Source organism: Ammodytes marinus, assembly GCF_949987685.1.
Source record: "Ammodytes marinus genome assembly, chromosome: 13".
Classification (NCBI taxonomy): domain Eukaryota; kingdom Metazoa; phylum Chordata; class Actinopteri; order Uranoscopiformes; family Ammodytidae; genus Ammodytes; species Ammodytes marinus.
In genome coordinates this window covers 4,664,526-4,692,182 of record NC_137217.1, presented here as the reverse complement: position 1 = coordinate 4,692,182, position 27,657 = coordinate 4,664,526, and the positions used below count along the sequence as shown (strand labels likewise).

General features: G+C 42.0%; 1 protein-coding gene across 2 annotated transcripts in view; it reads left to right on the top strand.

The window, feature by feature from the left end:
* Window positions 1-26,223, top strand: part of dyrk1b (dual-specificity tyrosine-(Y)-phosphorylation regulated kinase 1B) — a 61,372-nt gene extending 35,149 nt beyond the window's left edge. For both annotated transcript variants that reach the window (XM_080039353.1, XM_080039352.1), the window contains exons 2-13: window positions 9,393-9,559; window positions 13,377-13,496; window positions 14,494-14,682; window positions 16,235-16,382; window positions 17,031-17,180; window positions 18,636-18,772; window positions 19,310-19,456; window positions 19,931-20,071; window positions 20,646-20,766; window positions 21,867-22,049; window positions 22,969-23,072; window positions 24,063-26,223. In XM_080039353.1, the coding sequence (XP_079895479.1) occupies window positions 9,491-9,559; window positions 13,377-13,496; window positions 14,494-14,682; window positions 16,235-16,382; window positions 17,031-17,180; window positions 18,636-18,772; window positions 19,310-19,456; window positions 19,931-20,071; window positions 20,646-20,766; window positions 21,867-22,049; window positions 22,969-23,072; window positions 24,063-24,581 (2,028 nt within the window). In that variant the 5' untranslated portion in view covers window positions 9,393-9,490 and the 3' untranslated portion in view covers window positions 24,582-26,223. The remainder of the gene's footprint in view (window positions 1-9,392; window positions 9,560-13,376; window positions 13,497-14,493; window positions 14,683-16,234; window positions 16,383-17,030; window positions 17,181-18,635; window positions 18,773-19,309; window positions 19,457-19,930; window positions 20,072-20,645; window positions 20,767-21,866; window positions 22,050-22,968; window positions 23,073-24,062) is intronic.
* Window positions 26,224-27,657: the final 1,434 nt, after the last annotated feature.

The following is a 27,657-nucleotide window of genomic DNA, read 5'->3' as shown; positions in this document are numbered from 1 at the left end:
ATATAGCTGCATGTGCTGCTGTTTACAGTGCTGATATAGGTTTGAGATGTGGCCACAGTTCCACCACAGGCCAAACACAATACTTTCTTTTGTATACCATCTGTCATCTCAAAGCCCAAATACTCCTTAAACTGTCCAACGTTGCTATAGACCATTGCGGGAGCACCACTTCTTCTGATTGGTGAGCGTGACTTTCAGACATCTTGAGCACTTGTTTCAATTTCTTTAGAGGTGAAATTCTTCAGCTGTTTTGCTTTATGGGCCGTGTTTCACTCTTATTTACAGCTTATGCACTTTATGCATGATGCACCTCACATTATGTAACTTATTTCCTTATAGAGTATGGACAAATTGGGGCATGGTAGTATCTGAAAAATAGCTGTCAGTTTAAAATGAGTCTGGTTCACTATATGCACAGTGGTACCTATAAAGTGGGGCTTAACTTTGTTACATGTCCTTCCTACCTCATCATGATGCATTTAACTATCTAGCAGGGCAGAGGTTAAACATGGAAAGATATAAAGTAGTACTACATTGAAATTAACTTTTGTAAGCCATTTAAGATGTTATGTTGTATAAATCAGTTTTTTTAAAGGTTTAATAAAATGTTCTGTGTGTGTCATCTGAGTGTCAGCTTGTAATGTAAGTGATTTAATCTCCTGATTGGAATATGTATATGTGCCTAGAATTGAGCTGCATGTGTGAATATTGAAAATAACTAGTGGTGGGAACTAACTGGGAACTCTGTCTAAAATAGGGTTTTGCTTCTATGTTGGCAGCTACAGGTCCTTCATAAGCAGGACTGGTCTGTCATGTGAACGGGTTTGTTTATTATTCAGTCACCAACAACCTTTTAACAACTGTTGATGCAGGTACAACTTGACTGAGTGCAGCCTGTGACACACTTAGTCATTCTATTTGACACATAGGGTTTAGGTGAATGGTGATTGGGCCTATGTCATCTCCTTTACTGAGTGTTGTCCCTCCATGGCGTGCCTCAAGAGCCACTTTTGGGACCAGTTGTGTTCTTTATAAATGCTTCCCCTAAGTCCCATCACTCATAGCCATGGCTTCTCCTTTCACTGCTAGCCAGAAAACTGGATATCTTGAAATGAACTTGTCATTTGGTGGCAACCCGTCATCGACCAGATCCTGCCATCTACTGGTAACCTGTAGCTACATATGAGATGAGATAAACCTTTATTGCCCCAAGGGGAATTTGTCTTGCACTTGGGAACATCATATCAAGCTTGGGGCCATATCAAGCTTGCTGCAAAAAAGTTTAAGTTTTTTAGTTGAAGTTTTGAGGATCATTCAAGGGACATCTTGGTTTTCATCACTATTGAAATCTGTTCAGATTTTTTCAAATATTTATGAGACAACATGAAAACAAAGGAGGAAGCAAACAGCTGTTGTTCCGTTCCAAATTAGCTGTCCTCTGCGCCATCGTAACCCGTACAGGAGCTTATCAATTCATCCAGGAATGTGCATCTTTTCGGAGATTTATAAATCCATACAAAGATCCAATATTGATCGTCTTTTGTGTCCATATTATATCCATTATTTACCGCCTATTCCCATGATGCAAGCAAGTCACGGTTGATGATGGGCAATAGCAGCACTGAATGTAAACAAACAGCTGAGCTAAGCTAACGTTAGCATTACGCCAAGCATTACCTTTCCTTACAAAATCGCGCTAATGTTGTGGTATAGAGTTAATAGTAACACAATTTATTCCTCCTCCATCTCTCTATCCCTCCTGCGCTTGGTGCCGCTTTTAGTTTGACTCTTTTTGGTAACATCACTGTAGCCTACTACAGCTGATATCACCGGTTGCGCTTTGAAAGGTCAGCGGCCAACTAGGTCAAAGTTAAAATAATTCGATAATATATTTTAATTTAACGTTTAATTTGTATTTTACAATTGTTGTATAACTTGTGTATCCAAATATTATTTGCTGACAAAATATACTGCAGTTTGAGCTACCTTTGCAAAAAAAAATTGCTTAAGGCTAAAGACGCTCTAACCACGTATCAGTCGATTTAGTTGTGTAGGTGAATTGTACAGTGTATTTACAGTATCTCACAAAAGTGAGTACACCCCTCACATTTCTTCAACTATTTCATTATATCTTTCCATGGGACAACACTGAAGAAATGACACTTTGATACAATGTAAAGTAGTCAGTGTACAGCTTGTATAACAGTGTAAATTTACTGTCCCCTCAAAATAACTCGACACAGAGCCATTAATGTTTAAACTGCAGGCAACAAAAGTGAGTACACCCCTAAGTGAAAATGCCCAAATTGGGCCCAAAGTGTCAATATTTTGTGTTGCAACCATTATTTTCCAGCACTGCCTTAACCCTCTTGGGCATGGAGTTCACCAGAGCCTCACAGGTTGCCACTGGAATCCTCTTACACCCATTCATGACAGCATCACGGAGCTGGTGGATATTAGAGACCTTGCGCTCCTCCACCTTCCGTTTGAGGATGCCCCAAAGATGCTCAATAGGGTTTAGGTCTAGAGACATGCTTGGCCAGTCCATAACCTTTACCCTGAGCTTCTTTAGCAAGGCAGTGGTCGTCCTGGAGGTGTGTTTGGGGTCGTTATCATGTTGCAATACTTCCCTGCGTCCCAGTTTACGAAGGTTGAGTGCACATGCTCAGCGTCATATCCAGAGGTTGGCTTTGGAAAATAGACGTATGAGTGCTGCCAGCATTGCTGCAGGTCTTGAAGGGGTGGGGGGTCAGCCTGTCAGTGCTCAGACCATACGCTACACACTGCATCATACTGGTCTGCATGGCTGTTGTCCCAGAAGGAAGCCTATTCTAAAGATGATGCACAAGAAACCCCACAAAAAGTTTGCTGAAGACAAGCAGACTACGGACATGGATGACTGTAACCATGTCCTGTGGTCTGATGAGACAAAGATACACTTATTTGGTTCAGATGGTGTTAAGTGTATGGGGTGGCAACCAGGTGAGGAGTACAAAGAAAAGTGTGTCTTGCCTAGAGTCAAGCATGGTGGTTGGAGTGTCATGGTCTGGGGCTAAATGAGTGCTGCCAGCACTGGGGAACTACAGTACATTGAATGCTAACATGTACTGTGACATACTGAAGCAGAGCATGATCCCCTCCTTTCGGGAACTGGGCCGCAGAGCAGTACTGCAATATGATAACGACCCCAAACACACCTCCAAGACGACCACTGCCTTGCTACAGAAGCTGAGGGTAAAGGTGATGGACTGGCCAAACATGTCTCCAAACCCAAACCCTATTGAGCATCTTTGGGGCTTCTTAAAATGGGAGATGGAGGAGCGCAAGGTCTCTAATATCCAACAGCTTTGTGATGCTGTCATGAATGGGTGTAAGAGGATTCCAGTGGCAACCTGTGAAGCTCTGGTGATCTCCATGTGCAAGAGGGTTAAGGCAGTGCTGGAAAACAATGGTTGCAACACAAAATATTGACACTTTGGGCCCAATTTGAACATTTTCGCTTAGGGGTGTACTCACTTTTGTTGCCAGCACTTTAGACAATAATGGCTGTGTGTCGAGTTATTTTGAGGCGACAGTAAATTTACACTGTTATATAAGCTGTACACTGACTACTTTACATTGTATCAAAGTGTCATTTCTTCAGTGTTGTCCCATGAAAAGATATAATGAAATATTTGAAGAAATGTGAGGGGTGTACTCACTTTTGTGAGATACTGTATATCCAGTAGAACAGAACAGTTTCTGACATGGTGGAAACTGGCGACTTTGATCATGGCCAACTCTTGCTAATTGTGATCAGTCAGTGGCTTGGTCGTTTGTGTGATTAACCATTCAAACTCTATGATTGACTTCGATAAGTCCTCTTTCTTAAATGTTGCCTACACACACAGATGATCGGATATCATCGTACCAACAATCGGCGCCAAATTGCCTATTTTGCAGTGATCGGTGCTCGACCGGTCTCCTCTACTGACTGGTAGTCCCCTGGACACGGCTTTACATTTAAAAACAGCTGTTTTGAGCAGTTGTGTCATTGCTAATGTAAACAGAACATTTCCTGCAGCTGCAGCCTTACATTTAAATAATTTTACTGGCGAAATGTGAGCCGACATTTATTTTGAAGAAGACAGGAACAGGAATGTAGTTGTAGATAAAGGTCCCAGCTCATACACTAGACGTGGTAACGTTATCGTTACCATGCTATGTTAGCGGGCTAATGTTAGCTATAGCTCTAGCCTGCTAATGTTACAGGCAGCCAAATGGCTCTGCAGTGAGCGGCTTCTCACGTGGACGCTTTCAGTGGGAGTCCACAGTAAAATCAGAATAATCTGTGGAGGAACCACTCCCAAAAAATTCACAAAAACCTATTTAATTGAACAAAAGACTGGTGTTTACCCTTTCTTTAACTGCAAACACATGAACAGACAGGGCTCCAGACAAACAACATCTGAAGCATGACTGATAGAGACATAGACAAAGAATCCAGTCATCTTTCTTTCTTTACCAAAATGAAAGTAGTAACCAGCTTCCATTAGATTCTTAGCTTTGGTAATTTAGCTGTTTATCTGTCTTTACTTATAGTGGCAGCTTCAATTTGTTCAAATCTTTGGTTTATGAGAGGATACCAGCACAAACAGCTGTGCTTACTGTTTAGTGCAAATAATTAAATATTAGCATGTTTAATGGCATTGTGAGAATGTTAGCATGTTGATGTTAACATTGAGCTCCAATGACCGGTGTGCCAAGTACAGCCTCACAGAACAGCAAGCACTGACAACGTTTACATGTACAGCAATAGTCCGATATTAACCCGGTTAAGGTCATATTCAGAATAAGACATGTGAACAGCAGTTGTTGCTCACCTTAATCAGAATAAGCTCATATTCAGAATAAGCCATAACCAGTTTACGACTACTGGAGTATTCCATTGTTAATGACAATATTGTGGCATGTATACACCTTAATCAGAATAAATATTCCAATCTGGGTTTTTTGCTGCATTTGCCATAGTTTGCGACCCATGCCCCGGTTTATGGCTGGTAAACTAAAGTGTGTGAACATGCAAAAGACCGCTCATTAACAGCAGCGGTGTCATTTTTTAATGACAAAAACAATGCAAGACAAGGATAAAGAAATAAAGAGATTTAATTTTAATGGATGGGATGGAATTATTACCGGAAACAAATGCACTGACCTCAGACATCATGATGCTTCTACCACGCTGCTGACTTGTTCAGAATATGCTGATTGACATACATGTAAACAGGGATATCCCACAAGCTGCTGCGCATTTTACCACCTTATTTGGAATATCGTCATAACCTGAATATGAACCTTAATCAGAATATGCTGTGCATGTAAACGTAGTCGATGATTTCTATCTATCTATCTATCTATCTATCTATCTATCTATCTATCTATCTATCTATCTATCTATCTATCTATCTATCTATCTATCTATCTATCTATCTATCTATCTATCTATCTATCTATCTATCTATCAAAGAAGATCTAGCTCTGATATACTGATACATTTTTTCAAAGTTGAGCTGTATCTTTCATAGAACATGTGAATAATGATTGTTCAAAAAACCTTGACATCGTTGGACCCCTTCCAATCCAAACTTATTCTTATTCTTATGCCTCCCTCACCTAAAACCTGCTGTAAACTTAAGGTTTCTTTCTTTGGCCATCTCCTTTGTGATGTTGTCCCTGCACATTCAGTCTGGTCTCAGCATACACACTGTATAGATCAAACTGTAATATTCTCTTTACTGTTTTTTTTTTATTTTTTTTTTAGATATTTTTTTTGGCATTTTTATGCTTTATTGATAGTGTAGAGACAGAGTTGAAATGGGGCAGAGAGGGGAGTGACATGCAGAGAACGACCGCTGGATGGAATCGAACCCGGGTCTGCTGCTGGCCGAGGCCCATGGGGGGACGCCTTACCAACTGAGCTAAGGGCACCCCCGTCTTTACTGTAGATTACTATTAACAGACGTGATCTACTTCACCCAACCTCGGAAATGCTTATACTTTGAATGGTCTCTGACTTTACTTTAGTGGATTTTGACTACAATACTTATTTTTTTCATCATCTAGCAACTTGTTATGAGCAGAAATCATTAATTATTGCTACAGTTTGTTGTGCTCACTGGAGTGACTCCTCACAGTTTGCCTAAATATTGTTACATCATTGTGCATGACTACAACATGATGGAGAGATTAAACAATGTGCAGAAAAGGAGAAAAATTTCTCTCACTGAGACATACTTAATAGTCATCTGATTGAAGTCAGGAGGGATGGATGGATGATGGATGGATAAATAGAAGAGAGAATGGGATTCAGAGGTAGGGAGGGTTTGAGAAAGCAGGAAGGATGATAAAGGAAAGGGGGAGGAGAGAGAGAGAGCGAGTGGTAGGGTGAGTTGGGTTGCTAGGGGAGAGTATGTCAGAGCACTGCTGCTGAGAGCCAGGCCTGCTATTGGAAGCTACTTGCTTAGCAGTAGAGAGGCGGAAGAGGAGAGAGAGAAGTAGCTAATGAGTATTGTAGGCTGGTTGCTGAGACAGCACTGGGTTTATTTATAGAGCGCTGGCCAGCCAGCCCTTAGATACCAACAGCGAATCAGCTGACAGAGGAAGAGGGGGCCCCAACCAATGGCAGCGTAAGAGGGGGGATGCCAGACTGAGGAAGTGCTGCGAGTGCCTCTCGGTCTCTTAAAGAGACGGTGCAGATTTTTCAGCACTAGGCAGATATTCTCTCTCTCTCCCTCTCTCTCTTCTCTTCCTCCATCAACCAAGTTGTGTCTTGCACTCCACTGATGTTGACAACAGCTGTGGTTGTCCAATGAACATGGGGAAAACAGCCTTGTAGTGTGTCCATGTTATGCTCTCAGTACTTACTCAGTAAGTTACTCTTGTATCTCTTTGCTTTGCAGTGAATTTCATACTATTTGATCCTATACTTTCATCTTTCTAATCAATCAAACTGAGAAACTTCACTACTTCCGGTTACACTCTACTGCTGCTCTTATTATTACTGCTAACTGTATTTCCTTGACGCTGCACCATCAAAGCTTTAAATACACACACAGACATCCAACCATCATGTTGTAGCACTGACCACCAGCTGTAGCTTTTTGGAATGTGTCCGGGACCCGTTTTGAGGCCATATCACAATCAACAGAGCATGCTGAACTAGCTTCACTATAAGTTGATAGTGAGCTCTCCGATTGGCTATTGGGACACTCTGAAATACCCAATTAGTGCAGATTTTTTTACCTCCACATTTTTCCTTTTTGTTCAGCTTGCAAAACATAATAGGTTACCTTTTCAAGCACAACATCTAACAGATAAAAACTTTGATAGGATGTTGATCTTCAAAATGTATGTTGTCTGCCATTTAGTATGACTGCATTATTAATCATATTAACATCACTGACTTAATTCAGCCGACCTAATTTTGAAATCTGCAGTGTTTGTATTAGAGGGTAAATCTGGTAGTGTCTGTCCTGGATCTTGATGCTTCACTAGGCAAACGCCAATCAAATCCTTCCCACAGCAGCTTCACCTTGCACTCCTTGCTCAAATACTATACACTAACATTATGTGCAGAGTAGCATTCAAGGTAGAAAAGGCTTAAATGCGTTAGTTTAGGGTTGAACTTAAAGGAATCATACATTAGCCTGTTTTTTATGAGTCATGTCATTGTCTTTATAATGAATAGTTTGAGCGTACTTAAACTGTGAGGGTCATTGAGCACCACACTGGGCTGAAGCAGGTTGGAGTTTGTAGGTTGAAAATGCTATGCTAAGAGCAGAGCTAACAGTGTGAAAGCAGTTTCACTATAGAACCAAACAGGGCTTTTCTATTTAGGGCATTTGTTTAAAATGTTTTCAAGAAAGTTCATATGATATAGTGTATATATATATATATATATATATTTTCCCCCTAGAAAGTTTGCAGCCTCCCCTACAGTCTCTTAAAATGATGTTGGAAACACTGCCTAGTATTAACCATGTTGATTTAATTCTTATTGCAGTACATCCTGCCTGTATGTTGGCAACTTGGCACTAAGTCCTTCAGATGGAGAGGTTCATGCGAAGTGCACAAATAAACACTGTAGAATACTGTAGCTGCCAGGCAGTAGGCAATGCCATAATTAAAGACATACCTCTTAGTTTAATTTTCTTTTTAATATGCCTTCATTTTCCATACCGGGCAAGTATGCTTTATTATAGGGCAAGTAAAACATAGAAGCCACTTGCCCGCAGGCTTAATGTCAAGGCCTGCATATGGATATTTTAGCACAACCCTACTGTTAATAGAACTTTGCTTGCAGGTCAATGAGTCCTCCATCTGATCTTCTATGTGTCTTTTAAGCATATGTTAAAGGTGGAGTAAGCGATTTCTGAAGAATGTTCAAAATCAGCGAATTATCTGCTACCTATCTGTGCTGGTGTTAACCCATTGATGACGGCTGCTGCGCGACGCCACATTGCCTCTCCTGCCTGATGCTGCATCGTGCAGCATTGTTACTTTATCTAATTTTCATGGCATGCGCAGCATAGAATGCACTGTCATTGGTTCAAATACACATGAGGTGGGTTTTGTTGATTTTTTAAGACCGCGTGACCACCCAAAAGTTGTGTGGTTTGCCGAAAATCACATCAATCAAAAAAATAAAAAATAAAACAAAATAATTTAAAAAAATAAGCCGGCTGTGTCAGCGATAGTGTATTACAGAACAGTTAGTGGCGTTTGGTGCGCAGAATCAATTGTCCACTATAGGCTACTGACGAAAATCACACTAAATATTTTATATTATTTATTATTTTTTTTCTCACCCATCTAATTTTGACGATTTTTAGAAAAATTTGTTGGTGTGCAAGCGCTAAGGGAGCATGTTTAAATAAAACCTGTGAACCTTAACTTTTAAATGTATTTTATTTCATGTTTCTATGTGCTACACAGGCTTAGATATTAAGGTTTTGGTAGACTTGACAATTCGTACTATTTTTTCAGAAAACCCTCAGGCATTAAGGACATGCATCCTAGATTGCCATAGTCATCAATGGGTTAATACACAGCCTAGGCTCTATAAACTGGTATGTAAACAAAGCTGTGCTGGAATGTGTTGAAAAATGTTTGAACTCCCAAACTGTCTTCAGATGGATATCATGTATAGTGGATAATACCATATCAATGGCCAATATGGAACATAATATTCCTCCAATTTGATGTGATGGCACGTGGTTTCTGATCAGTGACAGTTTTTTTTTTTTTTTAAGAAAAAAGAACAACAGTGGCTGTGTTGTAGCAAAGAAATGGATTAAATGGCACGGGCTTTCCCAGTCTAACCGCACGTCTCTCTGTCTCTCTCTGTCTCCCAGGTGTAAGCAGCTCAGGATGTCCGCCCACCTCCTCCTCCTCCTCCTCCTCCTCCTCCTCCTCCTCCACTGCCCAGGGCTTCTCCCTCGCTGAGCCAGCCATGACCAGCCAGCACACACATACACACCCCTCCTTCAGCTCCATCCACTCCATGGCCGAGCAGCAGCAGGTAACACACACACACACACACACACAAGCACACACATACATACCCATACAAACATGCACACGCACGCACGCACACACATACCCATACATACATACAGACACACACACATACACACCCTTCCTTAAGCTCCATCCACTCCATGGGCGAGCAGCGCGCACACACACACACACACACACCCACACACCCTTGGCACAGGAACTGATGTATAGTTCACCTGTTTCACCTGTTGATTGTCCAACACCAGAGGGGTGTGTTTACATTCTTTCATTCACAGATTAAGATAGTCAAAACTACTGCCATGAGATCAATAATAAAGATAATAATATTCTTTATATTCTTGCCAAAAGTCCACTAACCTCCAGCCCCCACGCGCACGCATGCATGCGCACACACACACACACACACACACACACACACACACACACACTGTGCGCATTGCTTGCTGTTGCATTGAGGACAATTTTAATTTTAAGTTTACATGCACTTTTACTTTTTTCCATGTAATTCCTGCAGTTGTGTTTATCAGTTTTGTGCTTCAAATTCAGCTCAGGAACAATACTTTATTATGTTTTACTCTTTGTTCATTATAGCACAATGACATGGTTAATACATTTTGGGGTCAGTTTTTCTATAATAATAACAATAATGAACACATTATTAATTAAAACAAATATAAGGAGGCACTCTGATTCATTATTTGCGTCTTTTTTTGTCATTTAAACAAATACAAATCAATCGAAGCAATTGGATCAATATGAAATGATATTGAATCGTGACCTAAAGAATGTCAAATTGAATTCCATCGTGAGGTTTTTGACAATAACCTGCCCTAAATGCCACCCTAAAACAGTCTATTCTTATGATGATCTAACGATGGTCTGACCGGCTCTGTGCGCTGGTTGAGATATTCCTTTTAAATGAGTTATTAGTCTGCAAGCTTCCCACAGGTTAATCAGGAATAGAATAGAATAGAATACAATACAATAGAAATCTTTAATTGTCTTTGTACACAGTACAGTGAGATTCAGAGAGCAGCTCCTTAAAAGTGCATACAGTTATCACAGTGTCACAATAAAAAAGTTTAAATACACACTAAAGAACCACAAACAGACAAACAAAAACATAGAACGACAGAGGTAGGATATGTCTGGTGGTGCAGTGGTCAGTGGAAATATAGGATAATGGAATATGATAGGAAATGCAAATGCAGCCATCACAAATCCAAATGCTTCCCAGTTAGAAGACACAAGTTTTGCTGATCGCCCAAGTTTATCGATGCCAACATCATGCAAATGATCCACCCACACCAAGTCCCTGTACTATAAAGCACTAAGGCTGCTTTCAGACAGTGGTCACTGCCTGCTAGCATTGTCACATTCTAAAACTTGACTCAGCAAAAGTAAGTGGCAACGACACCACGGCTCCCAGCTCATTCATATCCACTATCCAACTTTTATAACCATTTTATTAGGTACACCTTCAGAACTGCCTTCATTCTTCGTGGCATACTTTCAACAGAGTGTGTGAAACATTCCTCAGAGGTTTTGGTCCATATTGACATGATAGCATCACACAGCCTACATGTAGCTCTCAGTATTATTGCAGCTTTAGCAACTGATATCCTAGCACTGTTTGTTTTACGTTAGGAAGTTAGGGAACCCAAATACCAGTCAATTCAGCCCTTTTCTCATTTCCCTTGCTGTGATTTCTGCAGTTGTCATGGACACACAGAAAGCCACATTGGCACGTTGAAAAAGTAAACTATGATAACACTGAATGCAGGGGCAGGAAGCTGTACCAGGTCTCCTTGCCACTGTTGCTGCCACTGAACTTAGCAGCCGTTGTGTTTACATTGAAACATGGAGGTGGCAGTTGCAACTGCTGCCAAATGTACGCACACACAGATGCCTTCTAATCTTTTTGCTCCTGTGTTTTGGCATTTTATCTGGGAGGTGTAACAGTGATGCATCCGCAAGGTTACTGTAAACTCCCTCCCCAACTGGGATAGTTCATAGTTAACTTAAAATGTATGTTTCCAGAGTTTCTGGTTAAAGGTTCAGTAAGCAGAATGGTCAGTTTAGCTAACCCTCACGGGTGCTGGTTTGTAGCGTTCTCTCTTCTGATTGGTTATCAGTAGTGGGATCCCCGAAAAGTTTATTTGCCAATTACATGCAGAGCGAGTGACTGAGAGATCGGCTTTATGAAACGTGCACACTATATAAGTGATCACTGTATGAATAAAGAGCGATTTATCACTTATATTAACATAAAAAAACACTTACTTCACCTTTAAATGTGTATGGAAACATTGAACAGATAGATTTTTTTAATGGAGTTTGGTACCAGGTGTGGCGGTGTGTCGACTTGGAAGCGCTTTTGCGATAAACAAAGCAAAGAGTTAAAACTCAAAAGAAATGCATAAAGAAATATGAATATTTGTGTTCATTGTTTTACATTTGATGTTTTACCAAAGAATAAATACTTTAAGTTAAACCAGATGCTGCTCAGTGCAAAGGAATGAGCCCAGTCTATTCCACACATACAGTTTATTCATTCAGCACTGGTATCGGATTGGTTCTCTGTATCGGCCCATACCAATATCAGATCGGTATCAGAACTGGAGAAAGTGGTCTAGTTGTATCGCTAGTTAGCTCTTATGTTTGTGATATAGTGAGCAGTGTGTGTGAAGATACTTCAGGAGGCTGGCATTAGGATGGGTTGATGTCTTTAAATTGATAACTACTCCTCAGCTAAGGTGTATCGTAGGTGAGAGAGTTCAGCTACCTCCTCAGCAGGACTTGACATATTTTACTTCTTAGTCACACCGAGGGGCGAGGGCGGATCATGATGTTAACCTGATTTAACGGTGGCTTAGTGAAATATGCTCCAAATTTACATTGTGTAGTGGACTGTGTTTACAAAAATCTGTATCAGAAAGCAACGCTCTCTGTTAACCTCTCAGTCCTGAAACAGACATTTCATTCAAAAACAGTACAGTTCAAAGAACTAGGCACGGGACAATATGAAGTTGTCATGTCACGATTATTATCCTGACCACAATAATTCTTGCAATTTATCTTACGACAATCATCAAAACATACATGAAACAAACGGAAATCACTATATTGCATAATATGAAGTTTTTTTTTGTTTCTTATGAAATATAACTTTTTTTGGATGGGGGATACAATGGACAAGCCAAGCCTTCAATGGTGAGAGGTTTAGGATTTAGGAATGACTGGAAAGATACAGTGCCCCCTTGAGGCAATTCAGTTGGTCCGCAAACAAGTGGGGGGGGGGGGGGGGAATCCATTGTCATGGACCTGGCCTTAGTGTGATGTGCCAGTAATTGATAATGCAAACGTAAAGCTGTCTAAAACATATGGCCATGTGATGTTGTGCTGAGTCCTATTGTCCCTACAATCTATCAACAGGTTACTGCTGCTGTGAATCAGTATGTGTACCATGTCCTTTCTTTTTTAGCTGAATGGATGTGATCGATGTCTTTAAATGATTACTTTAATACACAGCACATGTGTCAGTAGAAAGTATTATCTGACTTAAAAGGGGGATGGTTAGTTTTATCAATTATAATAGTGTCACAAACTCTGGTGGTGCAGATGTTTTGATACACAGAATACAATATCTTCATTTCAGAAGATGGAATTATTAATAATTGTCAGTAGTGTGCTCCCCTGATATATCAAAATGTCCATGTATTTATTGTCCAAGCACTTTCAATATGTACACTGTCACTCTCCACCTTTTCTAGTTTCTACATTCCTTCCATGCACTAAATGAAAGCTGTTGTGTGCAGGTGCTGTCTGATATGACCATACTCCAGCGGAGGATCCCCCCCAGTTTCAGAGACCCTGCCAGCGCCCCACTGAGGAAACTCTCCGTTGACCTCATCAAAACTTACAAGCACATCAATGAGGTATGATACAGTATATACTAGACTCACACCTGTGGATGGCTTTGACCTTTCTCCTTTCAATGACTACTGCAGGTCTTCAATGTTCTTTCCCTGTATGTTCAGTATTGTCTGTTATCTGTGTTTTTGTTAAGTGAATATAAGATTTGCATTTAATTGAAAATGATGATTATTATGTTTCATTTTGATCAATCAGAGCCCTAACAAAGTGGGCGATAATTAAAGGGGCACTATGCATTCCCATGGGAGTGGGATTTTTTTACATTGGCTTAGGCTGCTGTTTGTTTAAATGTTTTTACTTTACATGTATTTTTTTGTATTGAGTAATTCTATCATCATAAATCAAAAACAACATATTTGTAGGCAACCTGGACCCAAATGTAAGTCTAGAATATGTTTGTTAACCAAACAGTGAGCACTGCTGCTGTAAGCAGTGTTCCAGGGAATTTGTTTTATCCAGCTATGAGAATTTACCTTAGAAAAAGTTCAATTTGCTGACACACCCAAAGCCACCTATTAACACCTTTTTAAAGAAGATGATTTTGTTGGTCCCAGCCATTATGTGCTACTGTTAAATAAGGACACTGACCCTGCGTTCCAATCCCCATACTTCCATACTATTTAGCATGGCAGAAAAAGATTTAGGATGTCCCAATACATGCACGTCAATTGTAGTACGCTGAAAATACATAAATTCCCCACTAACTCCAATTGCATTTTGGAGTATTCGTCTTTATTCTAGACATTTCTTGACATAATTTAAAAAAAACTACCTTATCTGATTTTTTTTCTCTCTCCTGTGTCCCTAAAACTCTTCTGTACTTTAGTATGTAGTATAGTAAAAAAAGAAAAAGTATGTGATTTGGAAGGCAGGGTCAGTTTTACACCAGGGACTAATGGCTGGAGTTTTATCTCACATCAGTGAATGTGTGAAGGCTTGTTTGGACGTAGCATGGAGCTGGTAATCTAAGCTGTGCCCCCCCCCCTCTCTCTCTCTCAGGTGTACTATACTAAGAAGAAGCGGCGTGCCCAGCAGGTCCCCCCAGAGGACAGCAGCACCAAGAAGGAGAGGAAAGTCTACAACGATGGCTACGACGACGACAACTACGACTACATAGTCAAGAATGGAGAAAAGTGGCTGGACCGCTATGAGATAGACTCACTGATCGGGAAGGGCTCCTTCGGACAGGTCAGCGCCACACAAAGGAATCTGACGCCATCTTTATTACTTTGATCGTTTTTTTATAGTCAGGCACACCGGCTGTTTGATCTGTCTTCTGCATCATGTTCTCCTCATAAAAAAAAACATTTTGTTAGCCTCATAGCATAACTGCTTGAATCATATTTACTCTACTCTAATTTTATTCTACATCTACTCTATTCTACATCTACTCTACTCTAAATCTACTTTTCGTTAGCCTAACAGCATAATTGCCAAAGTCATATTTTAAGGGTTATAGAGTAGGGTAGATGTAGAGTAGAGTAGATGTAGTGTAAAAGTAGAGTAAATATGATTTAGGCAATTATGCTATGAGGCTAACGATTTCAGAATTGTTGTGTGTAAGTGGCGCTTTCACAGCATACTATTTTTTAGGTTATTTTCATTTTAATTCTAAAGTCACCAGAATGCGGGAAACAATGTCTTTGAATATACCCCCCGGCCCCCCCCCCCCCCACTTTGATTTGGTAATAATCCCTATTTTCTCTTTTTGGCCTTTGTTGCTACCTACTGCTTAATATATAAAAAATAAAGTAAATGAACCATGGTGTAAAAAAAGTAACAGCCATATGTTTTAAAATTGTGTACAAAATGCTACACAGCATATTCAAAGTCAGGCATTAAAATTGTCAACCGGGCCCTGGATTATTTTCAGTGAGTAGGCCAGTCCTTGGAACAAAACAGGTTGGGAAGGAACCCCCCCGATTTAACCAACTGAAGGCCAGGACACACCAGCCCGATAATCGCCGTCGTCAAAAAAAAAGACGAATCTGTTTGGTGTGTGCCGTGACGTCGGCCGACGTAGAGGTCGTCGGGCTTGTTTTGAGCCTGTCGGCCGCCGATTGAACATGTTCAATCGGCGGCCGACCGTCTTTCATTTGGAGCAATTTGATTGGTGGAGGGCTAGCGAATCAGTGAAGCCCGGAAGTGAGGCGGGTAGCACAAACAGCTAACAACAGCTAGCCATCGTTTTAATGTGTTTGTTCGTTTCGTTTTGCGAGTACTCACATGCATCAACCCTTGTTGACTGCTCGACACCATGCTCGACACTCTCTGCTAAAAATTGTGCTCTTATGGTCCATAAATATAAATACGTATTTCTATCTATGTTTATGCTCTAGAGAGCTGTCCCATCATTTCCGGCTTTCGTATTTTTTCGGGCCACAATACAGATTAGCGCCACCTGCTGTTGTGGAGACATTACAAGCGCGGGACGTACGGAAAATAAGCAGTCGTCTCGGTGTGTTTTTGGGCCGCGACGGAAAGACTGGAGCTTCCTGAAACGGCGACTCCAGTTTTTGGGTAGTCGGAACGTGTCGGACTGGTGTGTCCTGGCCTTGATACAGACCAGAGGAAACAATAGGTTTGAAAGAACCGAACCTGGTTGACAAACTAAACAATGTATCATTCTCCCATCTGGTGTCAACCCAGGAAGCAGACTAGAAGCAGGTGTGAAAGCAGCCCTGCAGAAGTGTGTCTTTACCATACGTGACATGTGATGGCATGTTTGCTCTGTCTACAGGTGGTAAAGGCCTACGACCACCACGAGCAGGAATGGGTCGCCATTAAGATCATTAAGAACAAAAAGGCATTTCTAAACCAGGCTCAGATTGAACTACGCCTGCTGGAGCTCATGAACAAGCATGACACCGAGATGAAATATTACATAGGTAAGATGGACAACACGTACACACACACACACACACACACACACACACACAGTGTCTTCGTCAGTGGATAGAGGTGGCTCAGTTGTCATGGAGACGGCTCTGTTGTCATCAATGTACTTATCTCACAGGATGACATGTGAGCCATCTCCATGACAACTAAGCAAACTTCATCCACGGACAAAGACTGTGAGATTCTACTGTAAGCTGCACAAAAAAAAAGCCAGTATGGGACCTAAAGGCTGGTTTGACCTACTAAATAACGTAGCTCAAGTTTGCTTTGAAGGTCTATTCCGCCAGGCTACTGTAACACATAACATAATAATACAACGTAAAGGCCGAGCTTGGTATCAGTATTGTAATGTCTGATTGGAATAGATGATTTCCACCAGCTAGTGTGAATTCCAAATAAGCATAGATTCTGAAAGAACACAACTCTTATTTCTCTGACTTTATAACCCATCCATCTTAAGACCTAGAGAAGGAAAAACAATAGAAAGGGAAATACTATTGAAATGTTGTCCAGTAGTTTACCTGACCTGTTTGTTTTATGAGTGTGTATCTAAACCAATCTCCCGGGTGTGCGTGTGTGTGTGTGTGTGTGTGCGTGTGTGTGTGTGTGTGTGTGTGTGTGTGCGTGCGCGCGCGCAGTCCACCTGAAGCGTCACTTCATGTTTAGGAACCATCTCTGTTTGGTGTTTGAGTTGTTGAGCTACAACCTGTACGACCTGCTGAGGAACACCAACTTCAGAGGAGTCTCCCTCAACCTCACCAGGAAGTTTGCGCAGCAGCTCTGTACAGGTGGGTTCCCCCGGCAACGCCAAATATCACATCAAATCAAAGTTTATTTGTATCTGGCACTTTTCGTAAAAATGTCAACGGCAACACAAACGTGATTTACAGAATAAAAAACAAAAGGGAAAAAAAACTATACCCTCCTCCCTCCCCCCAAATCAAGCACAAAGCAACAAATGACTTTCAGAAATGACACTAAATATACAGAATTTAATGAACAGATTAAGTAAAACAGGAAGTAAGGAAACGCTATCCCAAACACTTTGAGGAAACACTGGAGGACGACCTCAAAGCCATTGTATTAAAATAAAATAAAATAAATGCCCGTTTCCACTGAGCGGTTTGGTTTGGTTACTGCTCGGCCACTGTCAAAGGTTGGAAATGGTGCCAAACTATTTGCCGTACCTACAGTATTATGGTCACCCTTCCGTTGGGGTACCAAGCCCCACACTGTAGCTGTATCCCATTACAGAGACCACGCACTTGGTAGGACGCGGTCTCGCGGTCTATGAAGGCTATAGCCTATGAAGGCCGATTTTAAGGCCGGTTTTAAGGCCAACGAGCCTTGTTAAACGAGATGGTCTCCGCAGGTCTCCGTTTACGAGCATTTCCGGTTTACGTAACAAGCCGTTACCTTGCGTGACGACTCGCCGCTTCTGTGCTGCCTAGCAACCCTGATTGCTGCCAACGGAGACAGCCCTGTCAATGGAGGAAAAAAGAAAAAGAAGTTGCTTACCAGACGAAAAGAAAAAAAAGTACAAGAAAAAAAGAAAGGAAGATAAAAGTTAAGAAGATGGAGCAACACGTTGCTGTTTTGTTATTTTTTATTGTATTGTATGCCATCTCTGAAAAAAACGCAATGAATCATGGGATATGTTGGGCTGCGAAGGATACATCTGATGCAGCCTTCAAAACTGCTTCAAAACCGTGAAACGAAGGCTGCATTTCTCGGCCGCATATGAGGAGCCTTGCAAGGAGCCTTGCAAACGGGACAGCCTTTGCGCGCAGCTATGACGCAATCAATCGGTCTTCAAATGCAGCCTACGTAGGGTGCAATACCTGAATTAAGATACAGCCTGTGTCTCACTGTTATGATGTCACCATACTTATGTAGCAGTTACGACTATCGCCGTCTGCCATAAACCCCGCCTACTAAGTAAGGATGCTGTCGGCAGTGGAAACACAAGCCAAATCTAAGGTTACCATTCCGTACCAAACCGTACCCTACCAAACTGAACAGTACTGCTCAGTGGAAAAGGATGCATAAGTGTAGGAGCACATTGCCTATGCCACCAAATGCAGATGTACTGGTGTTACATTTCAGGAAAGACTTCTAATAATAGATATCATCTCAAAATAGGTTATATATAAAGTGTTCTCTGTCACGGGCCATAGTGTAGAAGGAGGCCCTGATGATAGAAATAAAGAAATGTGTTTTTAATGTACTTGTTGCTCCCACAGCGCTATTATTCCTGGCCACTCCTGAGCTGTCAATCATCCACTGCGACCTGAAACCTGAGAACATCCTGCTGTGTAACCCCAAGAGATCGGCCATCAAGATCGTGGACTTTGGATCCTCCTGCCAGCTCGGACAGAGGGTCAGTCAAATGTTCCTGTCACACTCTATTTATGACTTCACCTCATTAAAAACAAAGGGGGTGGTCCGCCTCGTCACAAGGGCTTCAGAAAATAGATGAATGAACTATTTATATTATGTATCAAGTATGTATATAATGTGACACACTGGCAACCAAACAACAGTACACAGCTGCTTTTGTATCATTACATTTGATGTTTATATGTCTGCAAAAAAAAATGCATCTCTGTAAAAAAAAAATATTGAAGTCAATGAAGCTTCTTTAATTTCTGAAGGGTTCTTATGTCCTGTGGCAGTAACAGGCTGTGGTCGGCTGCTAACACTGCTACTGCTGTAAAGAGGACATGGCTCCTCACAGTGGACAGCTAGTGTAACAGCAGGCAGCACACTGACACACAGTCCATTTGACTTCATATTCCTTCAGCCTGTCAATGAAGTGGGCTATGGCCGTGGTGCAACGTTTGCTCTGAAGCATGAATAGGTCTGGATGTGTAATGCAGTCAGTGAGCTGATGTTGTTGTTGTTGTGTTCCTCTCAGATCTACCAGTACATCCAGAGCAGGTTCTACCGCTCCCCTGAGGTTCTGTTAGGAATGCCCTATGACCTGGCCATCGACATGTGGTCTCTGGGATGCATCCTGGTGGAGATGCACACAGGAGAGCCCCTCTTCAGCGGCTCCAATGAGGTAAAGGCAACACCAACACAAACGTATATACATTCAATAATAGGCCCGGGCCATGATTGGCTATTATCCTTTTATCATAGAGTGCATTTGATTCAAGGCAAGTGTATTTATACTTATAATTCAAAGTGCCTTACAGGGGCATACACATCCTTTAAAAAACATGAAGACTAGAAGATATTGAAATTGCATAGAAGAGATCTTTTTTTTATTAAAGCGAAAACAGACAGACAAATAGTTCAAAGGGATTCAATAGGTTGTTTGGCTGTAGTTTGCTTAGGAGTAATTCAGCTGAGCTATGCTATAAATCTATTCTACATTTAATGCCGACCTCACACCAGTCGCAGACGAGTTTCCAAAGTCGGACTGAAATCTTGAATGTCTTGCTGGACATGTATGTACATGATACTAAGACTAAATGTATGTGTGTTTCTGCGGTGTGTGTGTGTGTGTCTGCATGTGTGTGTGTGTGTGTAGGTTGACCAGATGAATAAGATAGTGGAGGTGCTGGGCGTGCCCCCCAGCCACATGCTAGACGCAGCTCCTAAAGCCAGGAAGTATTTTGACAAGCTGTCAGACGGTCTGTGGACGGTCAAGAAGAACAAGGACGTCAAGAAGGTAAATTGATTTGACATCTCTTTACATAACTACTGGCGCTGTCAAACTAATGTGGTATTTTCTAGTTATTGTAATGGATAGACATATTGCTAGTTAATAAAATGCAGCCTTTATTAGTGCTTCAAAGTGACTGTGTTAATCCAGCTAAAGCACTGCTGTTATAAATAGAAGGGAAAAGTCACTAATTGAAGTTGTTTACATTTCTGAAAAAAGTGTAAAAGGTTTTATAAACGACTAAGAGTTCCTAAATGTAAATATGAAACCCACTTTTGCAAATGGAAGACAGTCATTCTCTTGTGAAGAAAAGCCTGTACTCAGCCATATGTATGGAGGATTAGAACATGTGTTGTTGTGTATTGTAATCCCCCTGTATTGTTTTTTTCTTTTCTTCGGTGGTAAAAGTTCCAGTGTGCATTAGTTTAAAGCACAGTGTAGGTGTACAGAAGGTGCTAAAAGCCCATGTGTTTGATCAGTAGGTCCCTCACTGCTTGTTTATGGTGTCAATGGGAGTTAGTGGTGGACCCTAGCTTGATGTTTCTTTTGCTTGATAATATTTGTGATGTGTGTTTTCCAGGAGTATAAGCCCCCGGCCACACGGCGTCTACATGAGATCCTGGGTGTAGAGACTGGGGGCCCAGGGGGACGCAGGGCCGGGGAGCCCGGACACGCCCCCTGTGACTACCTGAAGTTTAAAGGTAAACAAACCAACACTAAGGTTCATTCATCCCTGGAACACTGTTTGAAGTTAGAAAGCTTCCTGAAGAGTTTAGTTTTGATTCATGACGATGATAGAATTATTCAACACTAAAAATTACAATATTTTCTGGAAAACTGGCTGCAGGCTCTGAAAATGTAAACAGATCCCCCTCCTTTAAAACTACATAGTGCACCTTTAATATAGATTTATATTTCAGGTATGTATGGGTTTTTGATGGATTCTCTCCAGCTCATTTAGACATGCTAACTGCTAACTATTAGCTCCTGGACTGTGTGTGTGCCAGCAGGTGGGGCTGAACAACAGGCTTTCTATTCTTTTTGTACCAATAACACACACACACATCTCCTCAAGAAGCCAAGCTTTTCAAAGTTTGGATGAAGTTAGAATCAGAATCATGTTATTTCCCAGTAAGTTTTCACTAAGAAGAAATTGACGGTGGTATATTGGTAAATATCTGCACAGCCATCTAGGTCATATTATGTGCTGAAAGTAGCAGCAATGACCTGACCCCTTAACCTGCCAAACAGTTCACACTAAACAACTCTCAATTAAGTATGAAGTCAATAAGTTATTTAGATGTTCTATTATGCACCTCATCAATGTACATGAAACCCATAGGACACAACATGGAGGAGGTGGTAAAACAGCACCATCTGCTGGACGTTTGGCAGAACTGCGAGACAATCCAAATCTAGCGCGTTACATTGCTCAAGGCCCTGGACTCTTTCCCTGCGTTCCAAATCACATACTTCTTCTTTTTACTACACTACACACTAAAGTACAGAAGAGTTTTTAGGGCCACAGGAGAGAAAAAAAAAATCAGATAAGGAAGTTTTTTTTCCAATATGTCGAGAAATGTCCAGAATAAAGACGGATACTGCAAAATGCTATTGGATTTAGTGGGGCATTTCTGTAATTTCAGCATACTACATTGGGACATCCTAAATCTTTTTCTGGCATACTAAATAGTAGATAAGTATGGGGATTGGAACGCAGGGTACCCTTTATGCTAGCCGGCTATAGCTATATCCTGGTGCTACTGTGAAATATTCAGCGTCATGTTTTATCCTCCTCCAGACCTGATCCTGCGCATGCTGGACTACGACCCTAAAAGCCGCATCACGCCATTCTACGCCCTGCAGCACAACTTCTTCAAGAAGACCACAGATGAAGGAACCAACACCAGTTCATCTACATCCACCTCGCCTGCCATGGACCACTCCCATTCAACCTCCACCACTAGCTCTGTTTCTAGCTCTGGTATTAAAACACACACACACACACAGCCTGCTCCACACACACTCACAAGTAATTCAAATTCTCCTCTATAGACGCGTTTCCACCAAAACTATCAGGAACTTAGAGTTCCAGGAACTCATCGACCATGAACCTTTAGATCCTGGGCCGCAATGGCTGTGTGTGTTTCCACCGGGGTCTGGAGTCCCGGGGAGGTTAATGCATATCAGGCCCATGACGTATGGAGAAGCAGTAAAAGTATCTGCACTGCACGTCATTCTATAACAGGCTACATGTAATACATGTTGAGTTTCCACAGAATCAATAGATTAGTTCTCTATCTATTTTAGCAGAGAGAAGAGACGGGTGAGATGATTAGTGGCGCTAGTGAGGCGCGCTGTGTGGCTGCTCTGGTCTGTTAACAAAGGCAGCAGACAGATTATTTCACTGTATATTTTAGCAGAGAACAGCGGCCATCTGACGGTAAAAAAATAGAGAATAAAAATAAAAGGCGAGATAACTGAGCTGAAGTGTTGCATCGCTGTCGAGCTCGCTGTGTGTCTGCTCCATTGACTGTACAAACGGCTGCTATAATCTGAACACGCTTGCTGAACGGAGATTTGAACATGGCGAAAACTGCGAGCAGGCAACTCAACCAATCAGACATCTTCAGCACTGCAGCCCCACCCCAAAGGTTCCTGAACCTTTGTAAAATCCTTCCCCCCCCGAGCAGGATCTTTTTCTGGGGTAAGAAAGGTTCCAGCAACTACAGTCTAGACCCTAGTTCCTGCGGTGGAAACATGCGTAGTTCCTGCAAAGGTTCCAAGTTCGCCTAGTCTAAATGAAAACTTGGGTTTAAATGTTGGGGAGATGAGTGTCTACATGCATCCCTACTAGTATCTAACAGTAGTGTGAGTGTAACGTTGCTCTGTTTGACTTCCAGGTGGCTCCAGTGGTTCTTCCAATGACAACCGCAACTACCGCTACAGTAACCGCTACTACAACTCTGCTGTGACACATTCAGACTATGAGATGACCAGCCCTCAGGTACAAGCCCAGACACACACACACACACACACACACACACACACACACACACACACACACACACACACACACACACACACACACACAATGCTGTCCAATCACACCCTGTGTTGTAATGAACATTCAAGTCGTATAGTCATTGAAAATGTAGGCTATCACCAGGCATGTCAATCGCCTCCCGTCTGCAAAGGCCATGATGGCGAGAGTATGTTTTATTAGTAAAGATCACTATTAAAGAAAAATATCCCTAAATAAAAATGAGAAGAAGAAAAAACGGGAAGAAGGGACCCATCGCCACTTCCACGTCTTTGGGGGGGGGGGGGCTGACAAATTTCCCAAGATTCCCGAAATCCCGGATCCCGTTGAGCAACCTTACTTCTTTTTGACTCACAAAAATGCTACTTGTCCGTTCTGTGTGTGCACCGGGGTAATACCCCACAGATGTAGCCACTTCACTGCCATTCTCTTCACATCCATCAAAAAAAGTCTTCCCTGCACTACTCCAATATTCTGCAAGGACACTGCTGCTGCTTCCCGAGCATAGCTCCGCCCAAGACGAATTGTGATTGGTTTAAAGAAATGAAAGCAAGCCAGACCTTTTTCAGATATTAGAGCGTGGTGCCAAACCATACAACTAGCTTTAGTTGTGTCTTGCTGTGCAAATCTACTCTGTACTACATCTGTGCTCAAATATAGAAACGGCAATATATCTTTATATTTATTTTTTCGTGATATCTGTATCGTCAGCTCCAGTATTGACAGGCTGTGAACTACAACCTCCTCTCATGTAGATGTCCCAGTACCGCTAGTTGCCTTAAATCGCCGGGTTTTGAATTTAAATGAAAGTTTGCGCTTAATAATCAATATAATGTGATGTATTAAGACCACCCAGATCTTACACAGCAACTTGTATTTCAGCTCTGTTTTTACATTTTCATTGAACTTACACAGCCCTACTCTGGACATGTCTGACCTCTCTGTCTCCCTCAGGCTCCCTCCCAGCAGCAGATGCGGATGTGGCCAGGCAGTGAAGGTGGAGGTGGGGGTCAGGACCCAGCATACACCCAGTTGCTGCTCCACAAGCCGGCCGCCTCCCAGCAGCACCAGCGCCACTTCCTGGACGCGCCGCACCACCCCCACCCCACCTACTCCCACCATGGGGCCGGGGGCCGTGGCCTGAGGCAGGGTGCTCCACCCAGCGGCCCTGTAGGGGGCCCACAGGGATCCTCTCCCCCCCAGCTGACTGACAGCATGGATGTGGGCGTGTCCCTAGGGCTGCACCACCTGGGGGCCGTGTCTTCCTTGGAGGCGTCTCAGTTCGGCTCGGCCTCTCTGCCCCTGGCCCTGCCCATGGGACTGTCGGCCTTCCGGACTCGGACGGCCCCCAGCGCCCCCGGCCCTCAAGCCCCCCCGCCCCCCGAGGACTACTACCCCGCCTCCAACAACAATAACCCCGCTGCGGGGGGCCGAGGCAGGCCGGACTCAGACGAGGGGCCGGCCAACTCTTGATAAAACCTGAACCATGCCCTAAAGCCATACAAATTTTAACTACAACTACTACAACTACAACACAGACAGCCAGAGTTCCAGAGACAAAGAGGTGAACTTTGTGCTGAAGGAAGGAGACAGTCTGTACTGCATGAGAGGAGGAGGAGGACGCTGGGAAAAGTCTCCTTTTTATCCTATTTTAGTTTGTTGTCTTTTGTTGCGACTGTAATTGGAAAAGGAATGATTGTGACGAGTTTGTTTTTATTAATATTATTATTGTTGTTTAATATTATTTGATTTTTTTTCTCTGGTTTGAGGAGTTGTGTGTTCTACTTGGTTGTTGTTTAAGCCTGGAGAGGAGGAGGGGGGATGCCATGCTCACACTGGTTCATTAAGACCTTAGTATATTCATATTACAGCGCCCAGAAACCAGTGCTCTTAACACAAACACACATGCACACTTATATATACACACATACGTACACACACACACAGGTGCATGGAAAAGTTCATTTATTTTTTTGAATGTGATTCAAAAAGTGAAGCTTTCATATTCTAGATTTGTTGAATATAGTGAAATATTTCAGGCCTTTTGTATGGTTTTCATTTAGACGATTACATCTTACAGCTCATAAAATAATAGAACATTACACAAGACCAATCAAAAAATGATTAGTTTGTACACTTGCTATTGTTGGGGATCTTATGTTGCATGAATGTGGCGTGGCGCTGCTAAGGTGTTATGGAAGCCCAGGTTCCTTTGATAGTGGTGAATGAATCTAGAATATACTAAAGTTTTACTTTTTGAATCAAATTTCACAGTACGCGAACATTTTGACGTATAATTCTAATGATTTGAGATGCACCTGTATGTATGTGTGTCTGTGTGTGCTTGTGTGTGTGTGTGTGCGTGCGTGCGTGCGTGCGTGTGTGTTAATGTACTGCTGCATCAAGAAGACAGAACCTGGGTTCAAAGGGAGAAAAACACCGACGTGTGTGTGTGTGTGTGTGTGCGTGTGTGTGTGTGTGTGTGCTTGTGTGTGATTCAGGACTGGTGGATTCTCTCCTTCCTGTGTTTAAAGTGGCTTTTTTTCTTCTAGTTTGTGTGGTCGCTGCTCTCCACCTGGCTGAGAGAGCAGACAGACAGACAGACAGACAGACAGACAGACAGAGAGACAGTGGAAAGAGAGAGGGGGAGGAGAGGGCGAGGGACACTGACGCTCACAGGATTCTCCCTCTCCTCCTCCTTGCGCTCTCTCTCCTTCCTCTCCCCCTCCTCCTCCCAAACCAGACAGCTCCTCCTCTCTGTGCTGCTAACAAATCACCACCACAACTGGTCCGGATTGCTGCTAAAAGATCCAACACAGATCAATAAAGAAATAAAAAAAAGAGAGAGATAGAAACAGAAATAAAAAAAAGAAATAAAAAAACTTTAAAAAAAACCTTTTTAACCCTTCTGCTTAAAGAGAAAAAGGATAAAGTAAGAACCACTGCATCTCAATGTATTTATTACTATTTAACATGAAAAACAAAAACTGAAAGTAACCCTTTTTTCTGCTCTTCTTTGTTTGGTTGCCTTCTTTTTTTTCTGCAGGTGAGCTCTGATTGGCTATTGTAACAGTGACAGTAACCGGTGACATCATGGGAATGCCACCGGTTGTTTGGGGGGCTGGGTGGAGGGGAGGGGACCGGGTCAAAATAAAAGTTGGATATATAATAAGAATAAAGAGTATACTTTTGCACACCAAAGTCAAACAAACACCAGCTCTCCGCTTTTCTTCCTACTAATCCTAAAACACAAATGCCGCTGGGCCGCCTGTCCTGCCTTCTAGCACACACGCACACTTCACAACCATGTTAACCATAGTCATTTATTCTCAATGCACACTATCTAACTCACACTTGCCCTGACTTCCAAATCTATCATACACAATACAGCTGATCATAAGCATGCAGTGTCCATGCTACAATTGGGTCATACTTTTGCTTATTTATTTCAAGTTTATGAATGACTTTAAACTGCATCAGTTTGTACCTGATGAAACCAGTTTGGATTGTGGTCAAGGCTTCCATCCAGATGTCCAGCTCAGTAGACCAGGCTTCTCTCACATTATTAATGTACACCCATAGTAATGTTTTCATTATGCAAAACTCAAAAGATATGTATCTGAAATGACTGCTAGCTGTCAATTAGACTCAGTAATGTGGGGGGACAATCAGGTTCACTGGCAAACCACCAAATGAAGAGGGATTTATCTTTCCATCCAGCAGCACTGTTCAGCACACTAGAAGAGTGAGCAAGATGCTTTCAGAAGATCATCAGCATCAGTTAGTCGGTTAGAAAACTGTCCCTGTGTTCCAATACCTATACAGTTGTGTTCAAAATAATAGCAGTGTGTTTAAAAAAAGTGAGTAAAGATCAAAATCCTTATAATGGCTTTTATTTCCATACATGCAAATGCATTGGGGACATTGCCCATTCTTTTCCAAATCCAAAGATGAAGAAAAATGTGTCCAAGGTGTTATTACTTTACAGAAAGTGAAGAAAAAGGAATATAACAAAAAACAACAGTGTATGCATTTTTCTTCATAAACTCAAACACTGTATAAACTGAAACCTTCTTGAAGATTTAGCTTTCCTATGAATCATTAATCACAAGCTAATATTTAGTTGTATAACCTCTGTTTCTGCTTCACATCTGTGTTGCATGGAGTCGACCAACTTCTGGCACCTGTTTCAGCCCAGGTCGATTGGACTACATTCCACAATCCTCTGCATTTCTTGGTTTTGCCTCAGAAACAGCCTTTTTGATGTCACCCCATATAATACATTTTCTATAGGATTAAGGTCCGGGGATTGGGCTGGCCACTCCATAACGTTACTCTTGTTGGTCTGGAACCAAGATCTTGTTCGCTTACTGGTGTGTCTGGGGTTGTTGTCTGGTTGGAACACCCATTTCAAGGCCATTTCCTCTTCAGCATAAGGCAACATGACCTCTTCAAGTATTCTAATGTATCCAAAAACTGATCCATGGTCCCTGGTATGCAATAAAAAGGCCCGACACCATAGTATGAGAAACATCCCCATATCATGATG